We start from the raw sequence: 18,621 nt of genomic DNA on the forward strand, positions 1-18,621 counted from the left end.
ATGAACTGTGTGAACATGTATTTTTTTCTATAGTGATGCTGTCTATTTTCTGTTGTTAAGTTTCCCATAATTATAATTTAAAGCTGCTATCATTGTTCTTATTCACAAACTTTTCTCTCAAGTGTTTCTCCCCATAACCATTCTATACCAATAAAAATATATTGGATTTGACAATTCTTAGTGCTATATTAAATACATGATTACAAAATGAGTATTCTGAAAATGCACTATAAAATCTCCTTTTAACTAGATACTATATTGTATTAAAATACTATAGAATATAACTGGAAATATTTTGACATTTCTTTGTCCTTGTGTTTTTTACCTCTTCTCTATGTTTTTATGTTGTTTTCTGGTTCTGTCTTGTGCCTCCTACCTACAAAAACCTGTTCTAGGCCAGTGTTACGTGGTGGGTCATCTGCTACCACTTCTTCTAACCCTCATCATGACAACACCAGGTAAAACCTATTTCTTGTTAGTCATGGTGTAGTATTTTAGGCTTAAAAATCATAAGCTTTAATTGTTCTTGGTTTGTGTTTTGGTTTTTGGATCCCAAAATAGTTTTTATGCCCCTTGTTTTAAATGAAGCAGTCCTTATCTGGTTAAACAGCCTGAAGGATTTTATATCCTTTACAGCAGAGAAATGAACCACATCCTTTCTGTAGAGAGGGAAAGTTCTGAACCTTTGCCAATCAGTCATCAGCAAAGCTTTTGCTGATGTCAGTGGTGAAAATCAAAATGCACGTGATGTATTGTAAGTCTCAGAATTTAGTTTCAGTATAAGATGTCATCTAAAGTTCAATTTTGATAGTGGTGCACTTGCCAGTATTTTCATTGTGCTGCTGAGCTCTGCTGTTTTTCTCTGGAAACTATGAATAAACTAGTTATGAGGCCAGCTAACTTTTGAAGTGGGTATAAACTGCAAAGTGTAGATTACTTTTTTTTAATAAGTTGCCTATGACTTTTTTGCTTGGTTTTCCTACATTTCTACCTCCATCATTTTAACAGGTGGGTACCTTTTCAGTGCAGGGGAAAGATTTAGAGAAACAGGTTTCCTCTCTATATCTGTATCTTTCCTTCCTTCCACCTCCACACCTTATATTCCTCTTACCTCCTTGAAAAGGATACCTTTAATATACAACTGTAACTTAAGACTTTTAATGTTTTAAGGACTCTGGAAAAATCCAAGTGAGATCTGCATAGATGATTCTTTTAAGTTGACTTAGGAATTCATAGGTTTTGTGGCAGTTCCTGAAACCAGCTTATTTGATTTCTGGTTCCATCCATACAGCTAATCACCCTATGAATCTGGTATTTGGAATAAGTTAGAAGCTGGTGAGGTAGTGATAATTTCTCCATAAACTTACTATCTTCTGCAATATGAGGCTGAAGCACTTCTGCCTCATTGGGATGATGGGCCTGATCAGCATACCAACTGAAGAGATCAATTGCATCAAAGAGGTTTCAGCCACTGCTCAGGGATAGGAGTGTTGTGCCAACAGACTGCTCAGTCAGTTATTTGATGGAGTCTTATCATCTTTTTGCCTTCTGCCATTGATACTGGGGCCCCTAAATATTTCTGTTCAGTTTGTCTTGCAGGGCACAGGGGCTTACAAATAGCCTGTGATGGCTTAAGCAAAGGGAGATGGCCAAAAAAGTTTGTAATGGAGAGCTATGACATTATTTTAAAATATTTATTCATATATATGTCACAGCTAAAAGGCCAGAGAGGGTCCTGTGTATCACCACACCATCAATAAACCAGTAACCAATTATACAATCTTACCCAGCATGTGGTGAATGAGATGACATAGAATACCACAATCAATGTAGAATATAAGGTTTCTGAAGGATTTTTCAAGTTCCTTTCCATATAACTTTTCCACAGTTTGAATAGAGCTTCCTATATCAATGGCATCCCAGCAATATCAGAAGGGAACAAATGTAGAGTTGCCTTTGAGTTTTAGCCAGTGTCATTTCCTGCAGTTCTAGAAGGACAGTGGGCACTCTAGGGTGTTAGGGTCTGGAAAGATACTGAGGATTCATTTCCTAGACTGCTCTGTGAAATCACTCCAAAGATATCCAGAATATCTGGTTTAGGAGATTGTTGTAATCCCAATTTTTCCCATGTGCAATTGCAGTATAATTTTCCAAATTGTGATTAAACAAATCTATTCTTAAAGTCTGGGTACTGATGTGATGATGTTGAAGAAAGGGTCCTTTGACTAAAACTTGGCAGAAAAATTATATTTTAGATAAACCTTCCTCTATGGTGTTTGCAACCCAAATACTAGGGCCCAGAGAATATGAAAATGAAATACATTTCTCTTGGTTTGAGAAATAAGGATAAAAGTAATAACAATAATAATAATGAAATTTAAATAATTAAGGGCATAAATAACATGCAGTAAGCTGGATTTTTAATTCTCACTGTTCTCTAAGAATATAAAACCTCATAGGTAGAGATCATGCTTTAAAAAGTTGGCTTTTTTAACAGTAGGTTGCCTAGTCAGGTGGACTTTACGGGCATGTCTCCACAGGTGTACATGTGCGATCTGCAGTGCCCCAAACTGCACGTGTATGCGTTCACTGCACTGCTGAGTTGCAGTGCCATGGGTTGGTTTTGTTTTGTTTTTTTTACACAGGGAGATCTTGGTATCAAAAAAAAAAATGCCAGAAAAAAGCAGAGTGGCACACGCGGCTGCAGTGTGTGCCATTTGAAATCGGAGCCTGTTGGCCAGAGCTGTGCCCTTGCTGCTGGCCAGGCTCCACATACCTGGATCATCATTGCTGCAACCCCGAGGGGCCCCCAGGGGTAGGCCTCCTCTACCCTACCCAGGGCAATCCGCCTCACGCCAGAGTGCGCATGCAGGGGCATGCCTGGGGACAAGTGGTAGCAGCACAAATGTGTGCCGTTGTTGTTTGTCCCTGAGGAAACAGTTTCCTGCTCATGGGGACGTGCCTTAGGAGTTCACTATAGTCCCTAAACCTTTGCAGGGTGGGTTGGGGGAAGGTTGTTGCTAATGGAGCAGAGTTATTTCAGCTAGTGGCTCTCAGGGCTCATTATCAAAGCTCCAAGGACCCAATGCAGTTCTAAGAAACGGAGAATTGGCAAACTTCAGACAAGGGAGATTTTTTGATAACCAACATCACATTGGGAAATATTTATGAATTCTCAATATATTAAGAATTCAGGTGTTGAAAAGTGTTCACTACACATGGCCCAGAAAAGTATCAAATGCAAAAGACCATCTCCTGTCTAAAGCCATCACGTCAGCTTTAAGGAATCCCACTTGCATCTGAAATGTTTGTTTATTAATTGTTATTAAAAATCTACAGTTGATATACAACCTTCCCCTTTTTTCAGTTTTTATGCATTGGAAAGCAGTTTGTTTATTCACTTTTACTTATTCACTTTTCCATGGGTAAATCAGTTTCTTCCACTATTTATATGGATCATTGATGTGTCATCATGGGAAAGGAGGAGGAAAAAATATCAATGTAGGAAAATGTACTTTTAAACCAAGCAAGATAGACATTCAGGTCCAATCATACTACCCAAAGCTGCCTTTTATAACTAGTGTTTGCTGGAAGACAATCTGATTATGAAGTAGCTTTTGATGAGCCAAGTACATTCATTCAGTAGGTTCCTCAAATAAATGTGCATTGATTAGGGTTAACCAATTTGGACAAAAGTACTGCTTGACAAATGAAAAGCTATGTAGCTATATAATTTGCATTGAAGTTCAGTTAGCACACTTACTTGGGTTGTTATCATTGTAAAGTACAAGATAATTTCATTAGCAGACTGTCATAGTCATATGGTCTTAGTTTTTCTCTGCTTGTCAAGTTTCCAAGCTAATAGACTTTCTCAGAATAATTTTTGTCAAAATAAGCAATTAGTTATAGGTATTTTATGTATTTTTGTTGCGTCTTCTCTTAGCTTTTTAAGTATCTGACTTCACGGTCAGATATTTAAATGTCTTCGGGGCATTCTTGGGTTTGGGTTCAAGCTATATTCAGTTTCTAATAAGCAAGCAAGTACAGATTTACCTGGGATGCCTGATTTTAAGATTGCTTGAAGTCTCTTCCTTTGCAAAGAGTCTACAAAAACACTTGAAGAGCGTTAAAGGTCCTCATGCAGCCAGGTTGAAAACTATGTGGACACTGGAGTCAATAGGATTTAAGTACATGCCTTGCTGCTTTACTGAATACAGGTTTCCCTCAATTTATGCGGTACATTTGTTCCCGGATAAATTGAATTCACATACATTATAAAATGGGTTCACTGTAACAAATAAATATAGGTTCCCATGGCGGGGAGGGAGGGAGGGAGTGAGGCTGGGACTAGGGAAGGGCTAGGGGAGGGATGCTGTTCCCAAGGCTGCACAAGGGAGCAGAGCAGAGGGAACTGTCAGTGGATGCGGGGTGGAGGGGGATGCAGCTCTTGCTGCAGCAGGGGCTGAGGTGAGTGGGAACAAGCGGAACCCCAGGGGGCACGGAACGTGGCACAGCTTGTCCACTCTCACCCTGGCCCTGGGAGTGGCTGGCACTAGCTGCAGAGGGAACTGTCAGTGGGTGCGGTGGGGGGGTGCCTCTTTCTGTTTTGCACCCCCTGGGAGGGTTGTGGGCTCGGGGCTGTGCTGGGTTCTTCTCGAGAGGCCCATGCCCCCAGATCTGCATGTGGGATGACAGCAGGCTGCAGCTGGAGCTGGTGGCGGCACTGGGCTGTTCCTGGCGCTTGGTGCGGCGTGCCCTGAGCACTGGGAAGAGCCTGGTGCTGCTGCCGGCCTGAGCCTGCAGTGGCAGCCCGCTGTTGTCCCAGAGGCACGTGCCCCCCGGGAAGAACCCAGCACAGCCCCCCAGCCTGCAGCCCCTCCGAGGGGCATGGAGCAGCTAAAGGTGCATTCTCCCACCCCCTTGCCCCCCGCCCCACACTCGCTGACTTCCTTCCGCAGCTGGCACTGGCTGCTCCTGGGACTGCTGCAGCAAGGGCTGGGGTGAGTACAGACAAGCTGCACCCAGCCCTGTGCCACCTGGGGCTCCACTTGTCTGCACTCACCCCAGCCCCTTCAGCAGTGGCCCCGGGAGCAGCTGACACCAGCTGCCTGCACCATGGCACGGCTCAGCCCAGGAGCTGGGGTGAGTGGGGACAGGCGGAGCCCAGGTGTGGGAGGACAGGCAGAGCACAGTGTCGCTCAGTGGCTGTAGGCTGCTGGTGCTGGCTGCTCCCAGGGCTGCTGCAGTAGGGGCTGGGGTGAGTGGGGTCCCAGCCCCATGGCCCTTTCCCCTCCCCCCACAGACTTACCTGCTTGGGCAAGGGGGGGCCCTATGCCAATTGCATAAGTGAATTTACCTTGCTTATAATGAATTATGGGTCTAAAAATGCTCATCGCATAAAAGCGAATTCGCATATACAGAACCCGCATAAATTGAGGAAAGCCTGTAAAAGCCTTGAATGCGTTACATGTATTTATACAAGCTGGGACAGTTGTAAAACAAACAGTGAATAGTGTTTTGGTTGCTCTTCACCCAGCATGTATAGCAGGGGTGGCCAGCCTTGTGGCATGAGAAGCCTGTATAGGACATGGCAGATCGGGGAGGGGACAGGCAGCACAGCAGCAGATAAGGCAGGAAGCAGAAAGCAAAGCAACAAATTGGGCAGGGAGCATAGGAAAAGGAGAAGAAAGCAGAACAGCAGATCAAGCGGGAAGCTTAGGGCTGGGGGTAGAAATCAGAAGCATATCAGGCAGATGAAGGGCACTTGAGGGTGTAGAGGTTTGCCTGCCAAATTAGTAGTTGATCCCCACTGGCAGAGAACATAATCTAACCTTTTTCTTTCTCGTCTAATAGATCTGGTCTTTCAAACTTGGACGTGACAATTGAGGGAACGCCAGATGACATGACAGTTGTGGATGCTGCTTCTTTAAGAAGACAGGTATTGAAAGTACATTGGCCCATGAGATAAAGAAAAAGATTAGATGTCTTTCAGCTGTCTTGAAGAGAGTGACTGATCTTTACTGTACCATAGTGCACCAATGGCTTGGCTTCTTGGAATACTCAAAAAGATGTTGGCAAATAAAAATGCTCAGAGAATAGTAATAAATGTGGTAAAAGACTGTTGGAGTGTTGACTGATTTGAGTAAAAGAAGAGCTAAATATTGCATGACAGTTAAAGGAAGAGCCAAGAATTTCTGCAAGTTTCTGAAAAATCTATAAATTATACAAATGCTACCTCAGTTCATCTGATAAAGTTTGGGTATTGTTGTATTTTCTCACCTGGAAAATTTAAGACTTGGAAAGGTGCAACTATACCTTAAAGCAGCGGTTCCCATCCTCAGGTTGCGACCCAAATGAGAGTCGAGGGGGCAATGCCAGCAGCACCGCACACAAAGGACAAGCTGCGCCATGTGCTGGGAGCTCCCATGCCCTCGTGCCGCCATCACTTCCACACTCCGCTCCCAGCAGCGGATCATAACAAAAAAAGGTTGGGAACCACTGCCTTAAAGAGACCAAAATTCACGTAAAATTTAGAGGCAGAAAAGTCTTCTTTACTACATTCAACTAACAATATAAAATTGCTTTTCATAATACTTTCTTTCAAGCTTTTTATGATTTTTAAATAGTTTGAACAATTGTCTTTCCATCACTTTGTGCATTGTATAACAGCCTTAACTATTTAAACTCTTTCATCTCCCTCTCCCCAGCTTGCTTGTTCATTTCCTTAGCTTTCTTCTCATTAATGTGATGCAGCAAATAGGGCTTCAGCCTGGTAGTAAAGAGACCTAGCTTCTTTTCCTAGTCTTACCACTGACCCGCTCTGTGTTCTCTAATTTACTCTCTTTGCCTCCATTTCTATTTGCCCTACTCACTTGCTAGCTTGAGTGTGACGTCTTGGGCAGAAGGCCTATCTTTTGAGCATGTGTTTATATAGGACTATGTTGGTGTTACCATGATTCAGATTAACCGGTAATTTCAGAGCAGATGCAACTGTTATCTGAGTATTGATTGGGATTTGGGGGTCTTTTGAAGATGAAGTAAATGAAAAGAAATGGAAAGCCTCATAAGACTCATTGGCTAAATCCTATGGTCTTTACTGAGTTGGCAGTGTAACACAGTTCCATTAATTCTTACAGATTTGGCCCTTAGGCAGTGAAGGACAGAGTCTAAATAGTGACATTGTACAGTTCAGCCTTAGAATGCTGAGAGTATATATGCTTTCAAAAATGTCCTTTGGAGGTCCTGGCACTTTAAAGACTTTTATTTATTTTATATTTTTTTTAGATAATCAAACTCAATCGTCGCCTACAACTTCTGGAAGAAGAAAACAAAGAGCGTGCTAAAAGAGAAATGATCATGTACTCAATTACTGTAGCTTTCTGGCTACTCAATAGCTGGCTTTGGTTTCGGCGCTAGACACTGCTGTCCAAAAGATTTAATAGTTGGAAATTTAATCAATTTGCAAAATCCTTTGTTTCTGTCTTTGAATTGTATGATGTTTTATAATCCATGCACTGAGAACTTCCACCACAGAAAAAGGCTGTACAGTTATATTGTTGAGGGGACTTTCTGTTGCTCAGCTATTTATTGTTATCAGATTTGTAGGAACATATATAGTATCTTCCCTTTGCATGTCGCAATGTAAATATAGATTGACTCATTTTGAAACAAGTTTGCTTCTCTGCTCTGTAAGGATGGTGACCAATGGAAATAATTACTGTCTCTTGTGGTTGGAAGATAACAAATATAATGGATTTGGAACAGTATCTTTAAAATACATATTAATAAAAGTATGAGGTTTCTATTGTTCTGTTGTTAGATGCTGTAAATTTATGGTTAAACATTATTATGCTTTTTTTTCCTTTAGCCAAACTAGTTAGTCTCACACACACACACACACACACACACAGTATGTCTCTTATTTAAGCACATGTACAGGGTGAGTAAAAGGCATTCTTTGATAACAAGAACCTGCAGATTATCCAGAGATGTGTAATATGTATTTTCTTATTTCAGCTTTAATTTTGCAAATGGTTTTTCTAAGCAGTACATTTTTCAACAAGTCTGTGAGATTATGGAATACAAGGTAGCAATGTAGTGTATTTAATAAAACTGTCAAACCAAGCAGTGTTTAATATTGTTTTAAAAGGTTGTCATTTATCTTAATAAAGCCTTGTCTATATGAATGGATTTACCTTGATGCAGAAGTTCTGCTGTTGATGCTTTACAAAGGCACCCAAATGAACAGCTAGATTTTACTTGGCTACCCATTGGTGCTTCCAGACAGGTATTTCCCCCAAAGAATTGCTTGGCATTTTCTGTAGGTACCCCATAGTCCTTTGTGCTGCTACTGCATGCTGCATTGTGGGATTCTATGGTGTACATTGATATAAGTCCCAGAAGGCAGCTATCTTCCACAGCCAGAGATCAAACTCTAAAAATCCCAGTTCCTCTCTGCCCCATGGTACCATTTTCAAACTACTGTCTCACCTATAATCTTTCTATATTCTGAACCACAAAACTAGTGGCTGGGATTATGGGTGTTTAGGACCTCCCACTACTGGACAGCTGTAGCTTTGGAAACACACCACTATCGTTAACAAGCAGTTCTGGCAAGACTCTGGCACACCAGGAACAACGGTTACAATATCTTGAACCTGGAGAGTAACAAGAAATAAGATGAGGACAAGAGAGACTAAGGAGATGCTTCACAAGGGACATCTCTTGGAATAGCTTTGCCTCAGAGCATCTGTTTTCAGCCTGCAGAATGAGCATGGGCTGGTGGGAAGGGACTGTCCCGCTGACCTGAAATGACCAGCAGTGGCTGCAGAACTTCAGGATGACTTGGAGTACTTACCCAGAAAGCTGTCTAAACTTAATCCTTAGCTGTACAGGCAGCGCACACATGACAGCCATTTTATTCATTTACCACCTATGCTTCCTACTTTGCAGTTGTAAACCAGCTGTGTGGATAGAGCAACTATGGGGGCTGTTGCAATGAAAGTCTGCTTCACCATTTAAAAGGAACTTGTGTTGGGTGTTCTGGCTTGCCAGTTCTCAGGAAGTTACCAACAGGTTTGTATGCCTGGGATTTCCAAGTTGTATTGAAAGAACTTGTATTCCTATTCTTTGCCTACCTATAGTAAGCTTTGCTCTCTACAACTGAAAAAGGGAACTTTTCTTAACTCTGACACTTGGAGAGCTTTGCTATTATCAAAGCAGTTTGATCTGAAAAAGTTGTTAGTGCTAGAATTTTCAAAGCACTTGTTTTCTTAATTGGAAAAAGCTGTTTGCACAGTAAACAGCATGAATGCTAATGGTGTAAGCAAGTCGTCTCTTCTTGGGCACCCTTTCAAACCCTCTGCTGCTGTGGCTCATGAATTTTTTCACTGAACACTTGGATCACAGAAAACTGCTCTAAATATTGCCTAAACAGCTGGTGGATGTTGGTGAAGCATAGCTTTGGGAGTTTGAAAAGCAAAGTGCAACTACTTGGTGGAAGTCTTAAAGCAACACAGCAGCATCTGCTTCAAATTAATTTTGTGCTGTATTTCTGGATAACAGCCAGGACACAGCAGAGGTAGAGATTTGAATGATCTATGATGCACCTACTCAAGTGACTACTGCCACCACCCTTTTTCCCTAGAGGCTTCGTGCACCTACTCTGAGTACAGGGACTGAAAGTTTTGAGAAGCTACTTGTTGGTCTCTGCTTTTTCATACTTTGCACCTTGTCATGAATTGTAAGTAGGACAGGGTATGTCAATCATTGTTTGGCAGGTAATGTGTTGGGGTTTGTTACGCTTTCCTTTGTTAAATGCTGTACACTTTCAATTCCTAGTGGGCAAGGAGCATGAGCTCCGACTTACATTGGCTCATCAGCCATGTGGAACATGACTGCATCTGCTTTGTGATACCCATGTCCAGCGTTGTGGACCTGTCTGCCGAAGTGGCTGGCCATATATGGGCTCTGCTTTGCCTGTGCTAGTGCGGGACCAGGCTGCCTCGCTTTCTATTGCAGGTGTCATGAATTTTATAGGAGTGTAGGTTGTAGCCGTGGTGGTCTAAGGACACAGGCAGACTAAGTTCCTTGGGTGTAGCTGATCTCTTTTATTAGGCCAACCCACATAGTTGGAAAATAATTATTAAGCAGCTTTCGGGTTCAAAAACCCTTCGTCAGACTAAGGAAGTTTCAGCCGTTGGTGTGTGCTCTTCCCGGATGGAATGAAAAGTAAAGAAGCCAGGGCTGGGCTGGGCTGCAGACAGGACAGGTAGTCAGTGAAAACGTAGACTGAGGAGTCAATGGGTGAGACCGACGCTTCAAAAGCCGGCCACCACAGCAGGGGGGAGAGCAAAGCAGAGAGTTGGGGTTAGCAGCGTCCCCCCCTCAGCGGAGCCGAGGCGTTGCGAAGGGGCCGCGAAGCAGGAAGGCGGGCCGGAGCGCAGGCCCGGAACGCTTCTCCCCGGAACGGCGGGGCCGCGGGCGGCGCTTCCCCCGGCGGCCTCCAGCAACCCCCCGCCCCCGCCCCCCCTCGCCCGCTTCCTTCCTGCCCGACTGCCATGGCGGCCGCGCTGCTGCTGCTGGCGCGCGGGGCCCGGCGCGCTCTGGCTGCCGCCGCCGCCCCCCGGCCCCCGCCGCGGCGCGACAGCAAGCGCTGGGTCCGCGCCTACCTGGAGCAGCAGCGCCTGCTCGCGCCGCCCGCGCGCCGGTAAGAGCCGCCGCGGCCGCTGCCCCTCGGCCTGGCTCCTGGGCCTCGGCACGGCCGGCAGGGCGTGCGCGTCTGCTGAGGACGAGGGCTTGGTAGGGTTGCCCTGGAGCCTCCAGGAATTAGACATAAACCTCCAGGAGACTGCTGAGAGTCACCCGGGAGAGCACTGATAGGGCATTCATTGAAATCCATGTGAAACTGCGAATCCGATGTATGCAGCAGTCTCTGGGTTTTTAAAATGTAACAGTAATGTGCATTTGCCACCCTGACATAAAGTCCACGCACGGTAATCCATCCTGTGCTGAAACCTGCTGGAATAGATTCAAACAGAGCTGGCAGGCCCAGGGCCGGATGTGTGCCGGCCTGTATGACATGGATGTGACATGACGTGATGTGACGTGTGGGTGCCCATAGTGGAGCAGAGTCAATGCAGCAGCAGCCCCTGTCCTGGTTTGTAGCTCGTGGTCTGGGTCCTTCCTGGCGGAGGGAAGCCAAGGCCCAGTGGAAGGAAGCCAAGGCCCAGTGAGCATCTCTGGGAGCCGTTGGGCGACTGGTGGTGCCTCCTGAGTCTGGGGGGACGCCCGCAGAAGCGGAGGGCAGGGACGGGGCTGGTGAGCACCTGCAGGTGCTGACGGTGGTGGCAGGGGACAGCCTTGTCAGGGGCAGGGCACATGTCCCCCCCACCAGTCGCCTATGCTGGGAAGGGCAGCATGGCTGCTGTGCCCTGGCAGAAGGAAAAGTTGCTTCACATGTCCTGGGTGCTGTAAGAAAAGGCAACTTTAAACCGGGCATGTAACACAGCCCAGTTCTCACCTGGCAAAACAGCTTGGGTACATTTTCTCTGCTAACAAGCACTAACAAACATTTTCAAATCCAAGTGGGCGAGAGGAGCAGGTGACAACTCCCACTTGAAACACCCGTTCTCTTCCTGAGCTTGTTTTGTCTTTTGTGTTTGCAGCTCCGAAAAGCCGAACTGGGATTATCACATGGAGATACGGGCTTTCAGCCACCGCTTGCACGAAAACTTCTCCTTGGACCTTCTCAAAACAGCCTTTGTTAATTCTTGCTACATTAACAGTGAGACAATCAGACGCCAAAACCTTGAACTGGACAAAGAGGTGGTTGCCCTCAATCTCCAGGATAATCGCAAGCTCTCAGAGCAGGGGCTGTCTTTTTCACGTTCATACCTCGTGCGGTGTTTTGAAGAGGCTTATCCGCAGTTGCCCCCTGCAGGGATATTGGCGCTTATTGATTTTCTCACCACCGAAGACGTTGCCTCTTACGTGGCCAAAAACTTATCTATACAGGACTTAACACTTTGTGCAGAGTTTCCTGTCCCATCTGATGTGCTGCATCGGACTTTCTTTGCTGTAATAGGAGCATTGCTTGGAAGCAGCGGGCCCCAAAAAACAGGGATATTTGTCCAGGTAAGTCCCTGCCTATTACAAGTGATGATATCACTTACTTGGCACCTATCCATAGCTACAGGGGTCCCAGTCACAAATGAGAGCAACAGAGATAAATGTAAATACAGTAGCATCTTATCTCTACAATAAACAGAGGTCAGACATTTGGAAAACACCTTTATTGCGTGCTAGCATACAAGGGAATGCAAAGTAACATTACTTTTACATTACAAGGTTTAAGCCTTAAGTAGCTATGTTGGCCTGTTGTTTTAGCAGACCTTTGTACTTTTGGCCTGATTGGAGATATTTTTATATGTGAGACAGTGACTGCAAAGTATAATTTCTCTAACAATTTTAGTGGTCAGTATAGTTGACCAAGGTCATGAAACCGTTCCAAGAAAGGTCATGCTTAAATATGTGACTTAATAATGTCCCACACATGAAAGTTTACATTAATTTGTTAGTGAGTGTCTAATGTGAGAGTTGAACTAGCGGGAGTCGAACTTCAGGTCTCTTAGTCTTAAAATGTTCCAAGTGCTCGAGAAAATATAGTAGGGGCCAACCTTGCCTGGCATGCCACGTATTAGCCCTACACACTCGCTGAGTGCCACTCCAGTCTCCTGCTGCTGCCTGAACTGCTGCTTTGCTTTCTGCTCCTTGCCCAATCTACTGCTCTGCTTTCTGCTCCTCTCCTATGTGCTGCTGTGCTGCCTGTCCCCTCCCTGGTCTGCCTTGTGCCACACACAGGCTGCCTGTGGCACATGTGCTGTAAGTTGGCCAGTACTGTGAAAACAAATGGTGACAAGAAAGCCTTCTTGGTAGTTGCTGTCCTTTCTTAACATAGTTGACATTTTTGTAAAACAAATAACATGAAATAATTAAAACCATATTATTTGTGATAGAAGACATCTGTAGGAAGAAGCATCTGTTAACCCATAAGAAATCTCTTCCTACTTAGAAAATTCTCCTCTGTTTCCAGGGGAACACCAGATTCATTCAAAATGTTTCTTAAACCCTTCTAATGTACAATTAGTTTCTGTTGGATTTTCTGCTACGTAATCTTAAGATTAGCACTTAACCCCTCAAATGCAAAGAAATGGTACCTCTGTTTTTTAAGTAGGAGATCTATTGTGACAGATATGCAGAAAGTCAGTGGTTGAGTCCAAACTAGAGTCACCAGGGGTTTGGGAACATTAGCAAGCTTTATGCCATTATGCAGCTTGTATGCTGTTTCTTCAGTGATAGCAATGATAGAACTGTAGTTATAGATATGCCCATTGCATTTTATACAATGTGGTGGTAAAATGTGGGTCCATGTCCTGTCTACAGTAATACTTTACTTCTATTACCAGTGAGATGTTAAAGAGAAATTTTGCACAGTTTTAAAAAATTTGGTCATGCCTCAATGGGTGCATATACATGTGAAATGAATGCGACACAATAAATTCTGCAGAATTTCAAGCTCAAGTCAGCTGCTCCTGGGGACAGTGTCTACAAGTGTGCCTGGGACAGCAGGCGTTTGAGCCAGGGTGGAGCAACCCTGGACTGACACTAGAGGCTGTGGCACTAGAGTGCCGAAGTGCAGAGTTGTGCAGAAGGCAACTACCACGCTTTAGCACCTTCCAGCCAGCCTCTGTCACTGTCTAGAGATGCATTTTGTTGCACTTAATTACTTCACCCTAACTAAGATAGCACTGTCCCTGACAGTAGTATCTTACAGCAAAGTTAATTAATTTTCTGCACCCTAATACCAGAACACATGTAGGCTGTCATGCTTTACTGCGGAGCTAATTAGTCAACTCCTCCGTAGAGCACATGTGTAGATGCACCCAGTATAACCATCAGTAGGTTTGTGAAGGGGTGCTGAAATCTGATTTTACATCTGCAAGACCTGAGATTCTGAAATTCTGTAAATGCTATTTGCAAGATAGTGTAAAAGCAATGCAGCTCTTGTTTTGTTTCACTTTTTCCAAAGTAATTTACAAAACATTTTTTAATACTAGGTCCTAACAATTTGAATGCCTCAGAGGGGAGGTTTCCATTGCAATTCTTGAACATCCCTAACAAGCCATAAGTAGCATTTGCAGTTTTAATGTGAATTTTTATTTTCCAGTTGGCTTACTCCATTTCTGCTTTTTATTTGGAATCTTTTGTATGACAACAAATTCTTTGTCTAACTGCTTAATTTTTTATCAAATAAAGAAGTAACTAGATAAGTGACTTTAAAGTACATAGTGCATCTCAGGCACAGAATGATCAAATAGAATTCAGATGACATGCACAATTAGAAAATCGGAGTAGTAGTCTTATGATGCTGGTTCATAACTCTTCTATAGGAATTGTAATGAGGATGTTGCATGTGCACGCATCTTGGACATGCTCTTCTCACCATCAAAATTACTGGGAGACTGTTACCACGAGATTCAATTTAAAAGGCTCGCTGAACAGAGCAGAGCCCACAGTGTTCTGTAAACTGCTTTTTACATCTTTCTTTGCTGTTGTCAGAAACAGTAGTAAGTCATTCTTTATCCTTCTTTCCAGTTAATTATAAAACTTTAATGTATTTTTGCATAGGATTTCTTAATTCCTCAGCTGATTGGAAAAGACCTGTTTGAGATCTGGAAAAGTATAAATCCCATGGGCTTGCTGGTGGAGGAATTGGCCAAGAAGAATATTTCTGCTCCAGAACCAAGACTTACCAGGAAGTCAGGAGCCAGCACAGTTCTGCCTGTCTATTTTGTTGGGTTGTACTGGTTAGTGAATTCTTCACATCATTGTTAAAACTGCTGCGCACAATAATTTGATAAAGGAGAAATTATGGGCTTTGTATATATACAATCAAATGTTGGAACCTTGGCAACATATTTAGAGTTGTAAAAATGCATAGTCATAGTCCTTGCTTCAAGGAGGTTCTAACCTAGCACAGGTGCTTGAAGTGTACAGTGAGTATGGGTGCAGGTTTGAGCTGGTATATGATTCTTGCAGCTACTGTTGAGCAGCTTTGGAAAGGAATGAGACCAAATCTTAAGCCTAGTGTGTTGCCTGGAGGAGAAATGGAAGGGATCTACAGGGAAGTAAATAGCAAGCAGGAACTTTTAGGTTTACTTGGAGTATTAGGAACCAGATTGTGGACCTTGTTTATCTAGGCAAGGGCTGTGGGAGGGTGGGGGGCAAATCCCAGGTGATTTCATAAACAAGCTTTATAATACATCAATCAACCCTGAAGTCATTTGAGTTCTAAACACGGCCAATTCCTGCCTGGTGGCCCCATGATATAAATGGCATGGACCCTACCTGAAGCAATGTGGGGGCTTGGGTATCCCTGTAAGCCTCATTCAAATGCTCTGGATTGGCTTGCACCACCCGTCTGGCATCATATGTCAAATGTCATTTTCATTAGCTTTTCAGAGCACATATTTTTATAAATTATGTTGTTTAATGTACTGTAGCCCACATATACTGGGAGATAGGGCAGGAAATTGCTGTCTTTATATTGAAGTAGATAGCAAGGAGGAGGTGGAATTTTTTGCATTATAAATCCATGTTGTTTATTTGCTAATTGAACTGTTGTTACATGGGCCAGACAGGCAGTTTTGTTTCACAGACTCCTCTTTTCTAGTGATAAGAAGATGATAGCTGAAGGTCCTGGTGAAACATTGTTGGCTGCAGAAGAAGAAGCTGCCCGCGTAGCTCTGCGGAAATTGTATGGGTACACAGAGAACAGGCGACCTTGGGACTACTCTAAGCCAAGACGAGACTTGGGAGTAGAAAAGGCCATTAACAGCAACTAGGTGGCTGAAGCTACTTCAGCCTTCCTGTAAAATCTAGGTTTTTCATGCTGAATACCAACACATTTCAGAAAGCAAGTTTCAGCAATTTAGCTTTTTGTTGCACGGTGTGTGCTTTGAAAACTCCAAACATTGCACATGTGGTTAAAATTCTCAAAACAAAATGAAATCTGTTTTTTTTTTTTCTTTCTATAAAATGACTGCTATGTATACAGTGGCTTTGAGGGGAAAAAATATTTCCTGTCAGTAACAAAGCAGTGTTTTTGTCCTTGAATTCACACTAAGTTTGTCCTTATCACCAAGGAGGTAACTCTTGTGAGAATGCATTCTAATCTGTGACTGGCCAGTTTTACTTTTCAGCAAGCTGTCTCCATAGTAAAGAGGAATTTGGACCTATTTTGAGGGTGTTTATTAACAAAACCAAAATTTAAATTTAAAATACAACTGTAACATAAGATTTAGATCTGAATTAAGTTGTCCTTGAACTCTGGTTAAATGCACATGAAATACTGTCAATCAGATTAACAGGCTGTAATGCTTCATTTATGTGAATTGATGCTGTTAAGGCCTTACCAATTGGCTACTTGCTAATTTGAAGATTGACTATTTATTTACCATTACTCTTGGTTTTTGGCCAAATATATTCTTAATTAGGAAAGAAATGAATGACAGGGAGTTAGAAGGAAAGAGTTAAGGCGTACTATTAAAGAGAATACATCAAATGTTGTCTTTTGTTGGTCTTGTCATTGTTAATAATAAGTTGACAGAAGATCCCCCATTTTAACAGCTTATATTTTCCTAATTTTTAGTTGGTCCATCCAGTATACCCAACCTTCTCTTTTAATTGTTTGGTCTGAACAGACGTATACCTTCACGTTACTGGTTATATGAAAGCTATGTATTTCCCTTTTTTTGATACATACCAAAACAATGATAATTTAACTCTGGATGTTGTTGACTATATGGAATAATTGTCCTGTTGAAGTTCAGAATACAGTAGACATAAGGGAATTTATCTTGAAGTTTACATTTAAAAATTCAAAATCTTAATAAAAGATTGACATCCTGAATTAGTTTTAGTCTGTCTCTTTAATACTTTTAATATTAGTTGCAGTTTAGAAAGCGAGTGAGCAGGTATGAGGGAATTAACCAAAGATTGATTATGTGAGATGAAGCTTTTCATCTCAAGACACATGCTGGATGAAGCCTTGCCACCCTCCCCAGTCCTGCAAACTTATGCTGCTGACGAAGGGTCCTGCATTGCGGACCCTAAAAAATTCTGGCTAAGGAATAGCATTGCACATTACTCTGCATTGCTCCGCCCCCTCTCCCACACCAGTTTACAGGGCATTGTGTAGGGATGGTATGGTTTATTCTCTAAACCCAGTGGTACCTTTGTCTCTGTCAAGCCAACGGGGGGGGGGCAATATTCACATGGTTACTAAACACTTAGAACCTGTCATTTCACAATCTCTTTCCATTTTGCTTTTAAAATGGAAGTACTGCAATCTTAATCTAACTTGCTTTGTCTGTCCCTTCTAAGGAATTAGAAGAAAAAGCAGAAGAGGAGGAAAAATTGGAGGTGGTGACTTCAGTGAGAGCAGTTCTTTTAAGAACTCTATTTGCTTCAAAATAAAAACATCACCTATGTAGCACCAAATTTGTGAGCCCCTCAGAAATGTACAAAACTTTACCAACTGTACTTCATTCAGCAAAATGTTCTGTTCCTTGTATGGTGGCACATGGCAGTAGCAGGATTCAGTAGTGGGAGGGCTGTGGTGGCAGTGGTAAAATTGATAAGAGCTACAAGTGTTCAGCCATTTCAGGAACCGGTTGTGCCTGAACAAGGACTGGCTAGAACGGGCAGCCTGCATGTTTTGGTAATGGTGTTTACACTGGCATTCAGCTCTTTATTTATTTGTTCTCTCTTCTGTTCCCTGTTTGCCTGGATTAAACAATGTTTCACTTACAGAAGATAGCATGCTGCTGCTTGACAGCCCTTTTCAATTGGTGAAAGAGAGATCTGAGGGGAAAGCTTCCAGGTAAAAGATTTGGAAGTTTATGCTTCTGTGCCATGAATTTGACTCCCTGGTTTAAGAGAAAAGAGATGTCTCATGCTCTTGGAGTGATTTTACAAAAGAGAAGGGAAGATCCTCACAAGGATTTTTGGTAATTGGTATTCCACCCTGTTGGCACTTATTCCTAACCTAACCCCTTAAAGAAACTTGAAAGAAGAGGAAGCAGCAGCAAGTGAAGTTTAACTTTCCTCAGTTGTAGCCACAGCAGACTTCCTGGCAATGGCCTTTTCCATTCCAAGACTTGTGCCCCTGGAAAAAATCATTATTACTAATCCTTACTGCTCTGCCATAAACATTCCAGTATAGCAGTGTCTGATACTAGAGCAATCTAAGGCTCAGGTTCCGTGCATCTGCTATCAAAGTGTTCTAATTACGGCCGAAAATATTTAATTTTTCACCAGGCTGATTTGTGACTACCATGTCACATGTTTAAGCCTGCACCTGCAGTTTGCAAGATGACTTACTGAAGTGATTCCAATGTTACCTTCCTCCTTTTTAAATGTCTCCAGTGGCTCATGCAAGTTTGAATTTCTGTGATCAACCACAGGGAGTGAGGATCCAAAGAGGAGGAACGTGGGTAAGTGCATTCTTTTTGCAAGTCAAAATTAGCATTTTCCTGCATTTAGGTTTTTCTATTGCAT

At 42.9% G+C, this 18,621-nt stretch overlaps 3 protein-coding genes across 23 annotated transcripts in view; all 3 read left to right on the forward strand.

The window, feature by feature from the left end:
• MFF (mitochondrial fission factor) overlaps window positions 1-8,190 on the forward strand; it is a 29,395-nt gene extending 21,205 nt beyond the window's left edge. For 13 of the 21 annotated variants that reach the window (XM_019491705.2, XM_019491712.2, XM_019491708.2 and 10 more), the window contains 4 exons: window positions 396-458; window positions 5,854-5,938; window positions 6,342-6,487; window positions 7,285-7,372. In XM_019491705.2, coding sequence (XP_019347250.1) covers window positions 396-458; window positions 5,854-5,938; window positions 6,342-6,487; window positions 7,285-7,288 — 298 coding nt within the window. In that variant the 3' untranslated portion in view covers window positions 7,289-7,372. Of the gene's footprint in view, window positions 1-395; window positions 459-5,853; window positions 5,939-6,341; window positions 6,488-7,284 lie in introns of all 21 variants that reach the window. The other 8 variants (XM_019491706.2, XM_019491709.2, XM_019491714.2 and 5 more) reach the window with 3 other exon arrangements.
• A 2,354-nt stretch (window positions 8,191-10,544) lies between these two features.
• Window positions 10,545-16,972, forward strand: MRPL44 (mitochondrial ribosomal protein L44). Its single transcript, XM_006258319.4, has 4 exons — window positions 10,545-10,708; window positions 11,667-12,135; window positions 14,689-14,867; window positions 15,734-16,972. Exons 1-4 carry the CDS (start codon window positions 10,560-10,562, stop codon window positions 15,903-15,905), a joined length of 969 nt encoding a protein of 322 aa, XP_006258381.4. The 5' UTR covers window positions 10,545-10,559; the 3' UTR covers window positions 15,906-16,972.
• A 1,528-nt stretch (window positions 16,973-18,500) lies between these two features.
• Window positions 18,501-18,621, forward strand: part of AGFG1 (ArfGAP with FG repeats 1) — a 72,802-nt gene continuing 72,681 nt past the window's right edge. Inside the window, exon 1 of the mRNA XM_059730963.1 lies at window positions 18,501-18,557. The gene's annotated coding sequence lies outside the window, so the exon portion shown is untranslated. The remainder of the gene's footprint in view (window positions 18,558-18,621) is intronic.

Source organism: Alligator mississippiensis, chromosome 7 (assembly GCF_030867095.1).
Source record: "Alligator mississippiensis isolate rAllMis1 chromosome 7, rAllMis1, whole genome shotgun sequence".
Taxonomy (NCBI): domain Eukaryota; kingdom Metazoa; phylum Chordata; order Crocodylia; family Alligatoridae; genus Alligator; species Alligator mississippiensis.

What these genes read in the sequence shown, in the direction of transcription:
- MRPL44 (XM_006258319.4), top strand. Translation starts at nt 10,560, where the DNA reads ATGGCGGCCGCGCTGCTGCTGCTGGCGCGCGGGGCCCGGCGCGCTCTG. An exon ending in CTCGCGCCGCCCGCGCGCCG is followed by an intron (nt 10,709 to 11,666) that starts GTAAGAGCCGCC and finishes TTGTGTTTGCAG; the next exon opens with CTCCGAAAAGCCGAACTGGG. An exon ending in TATTTTGTTGGGTTGTACTG is followed by an intron (nt 14,868 to 15,733) that starts GTTAGTGAATTC and finishes CCTCTTTTCTAG; the next exon opens with TGATAAGAAGATGATAGCTG.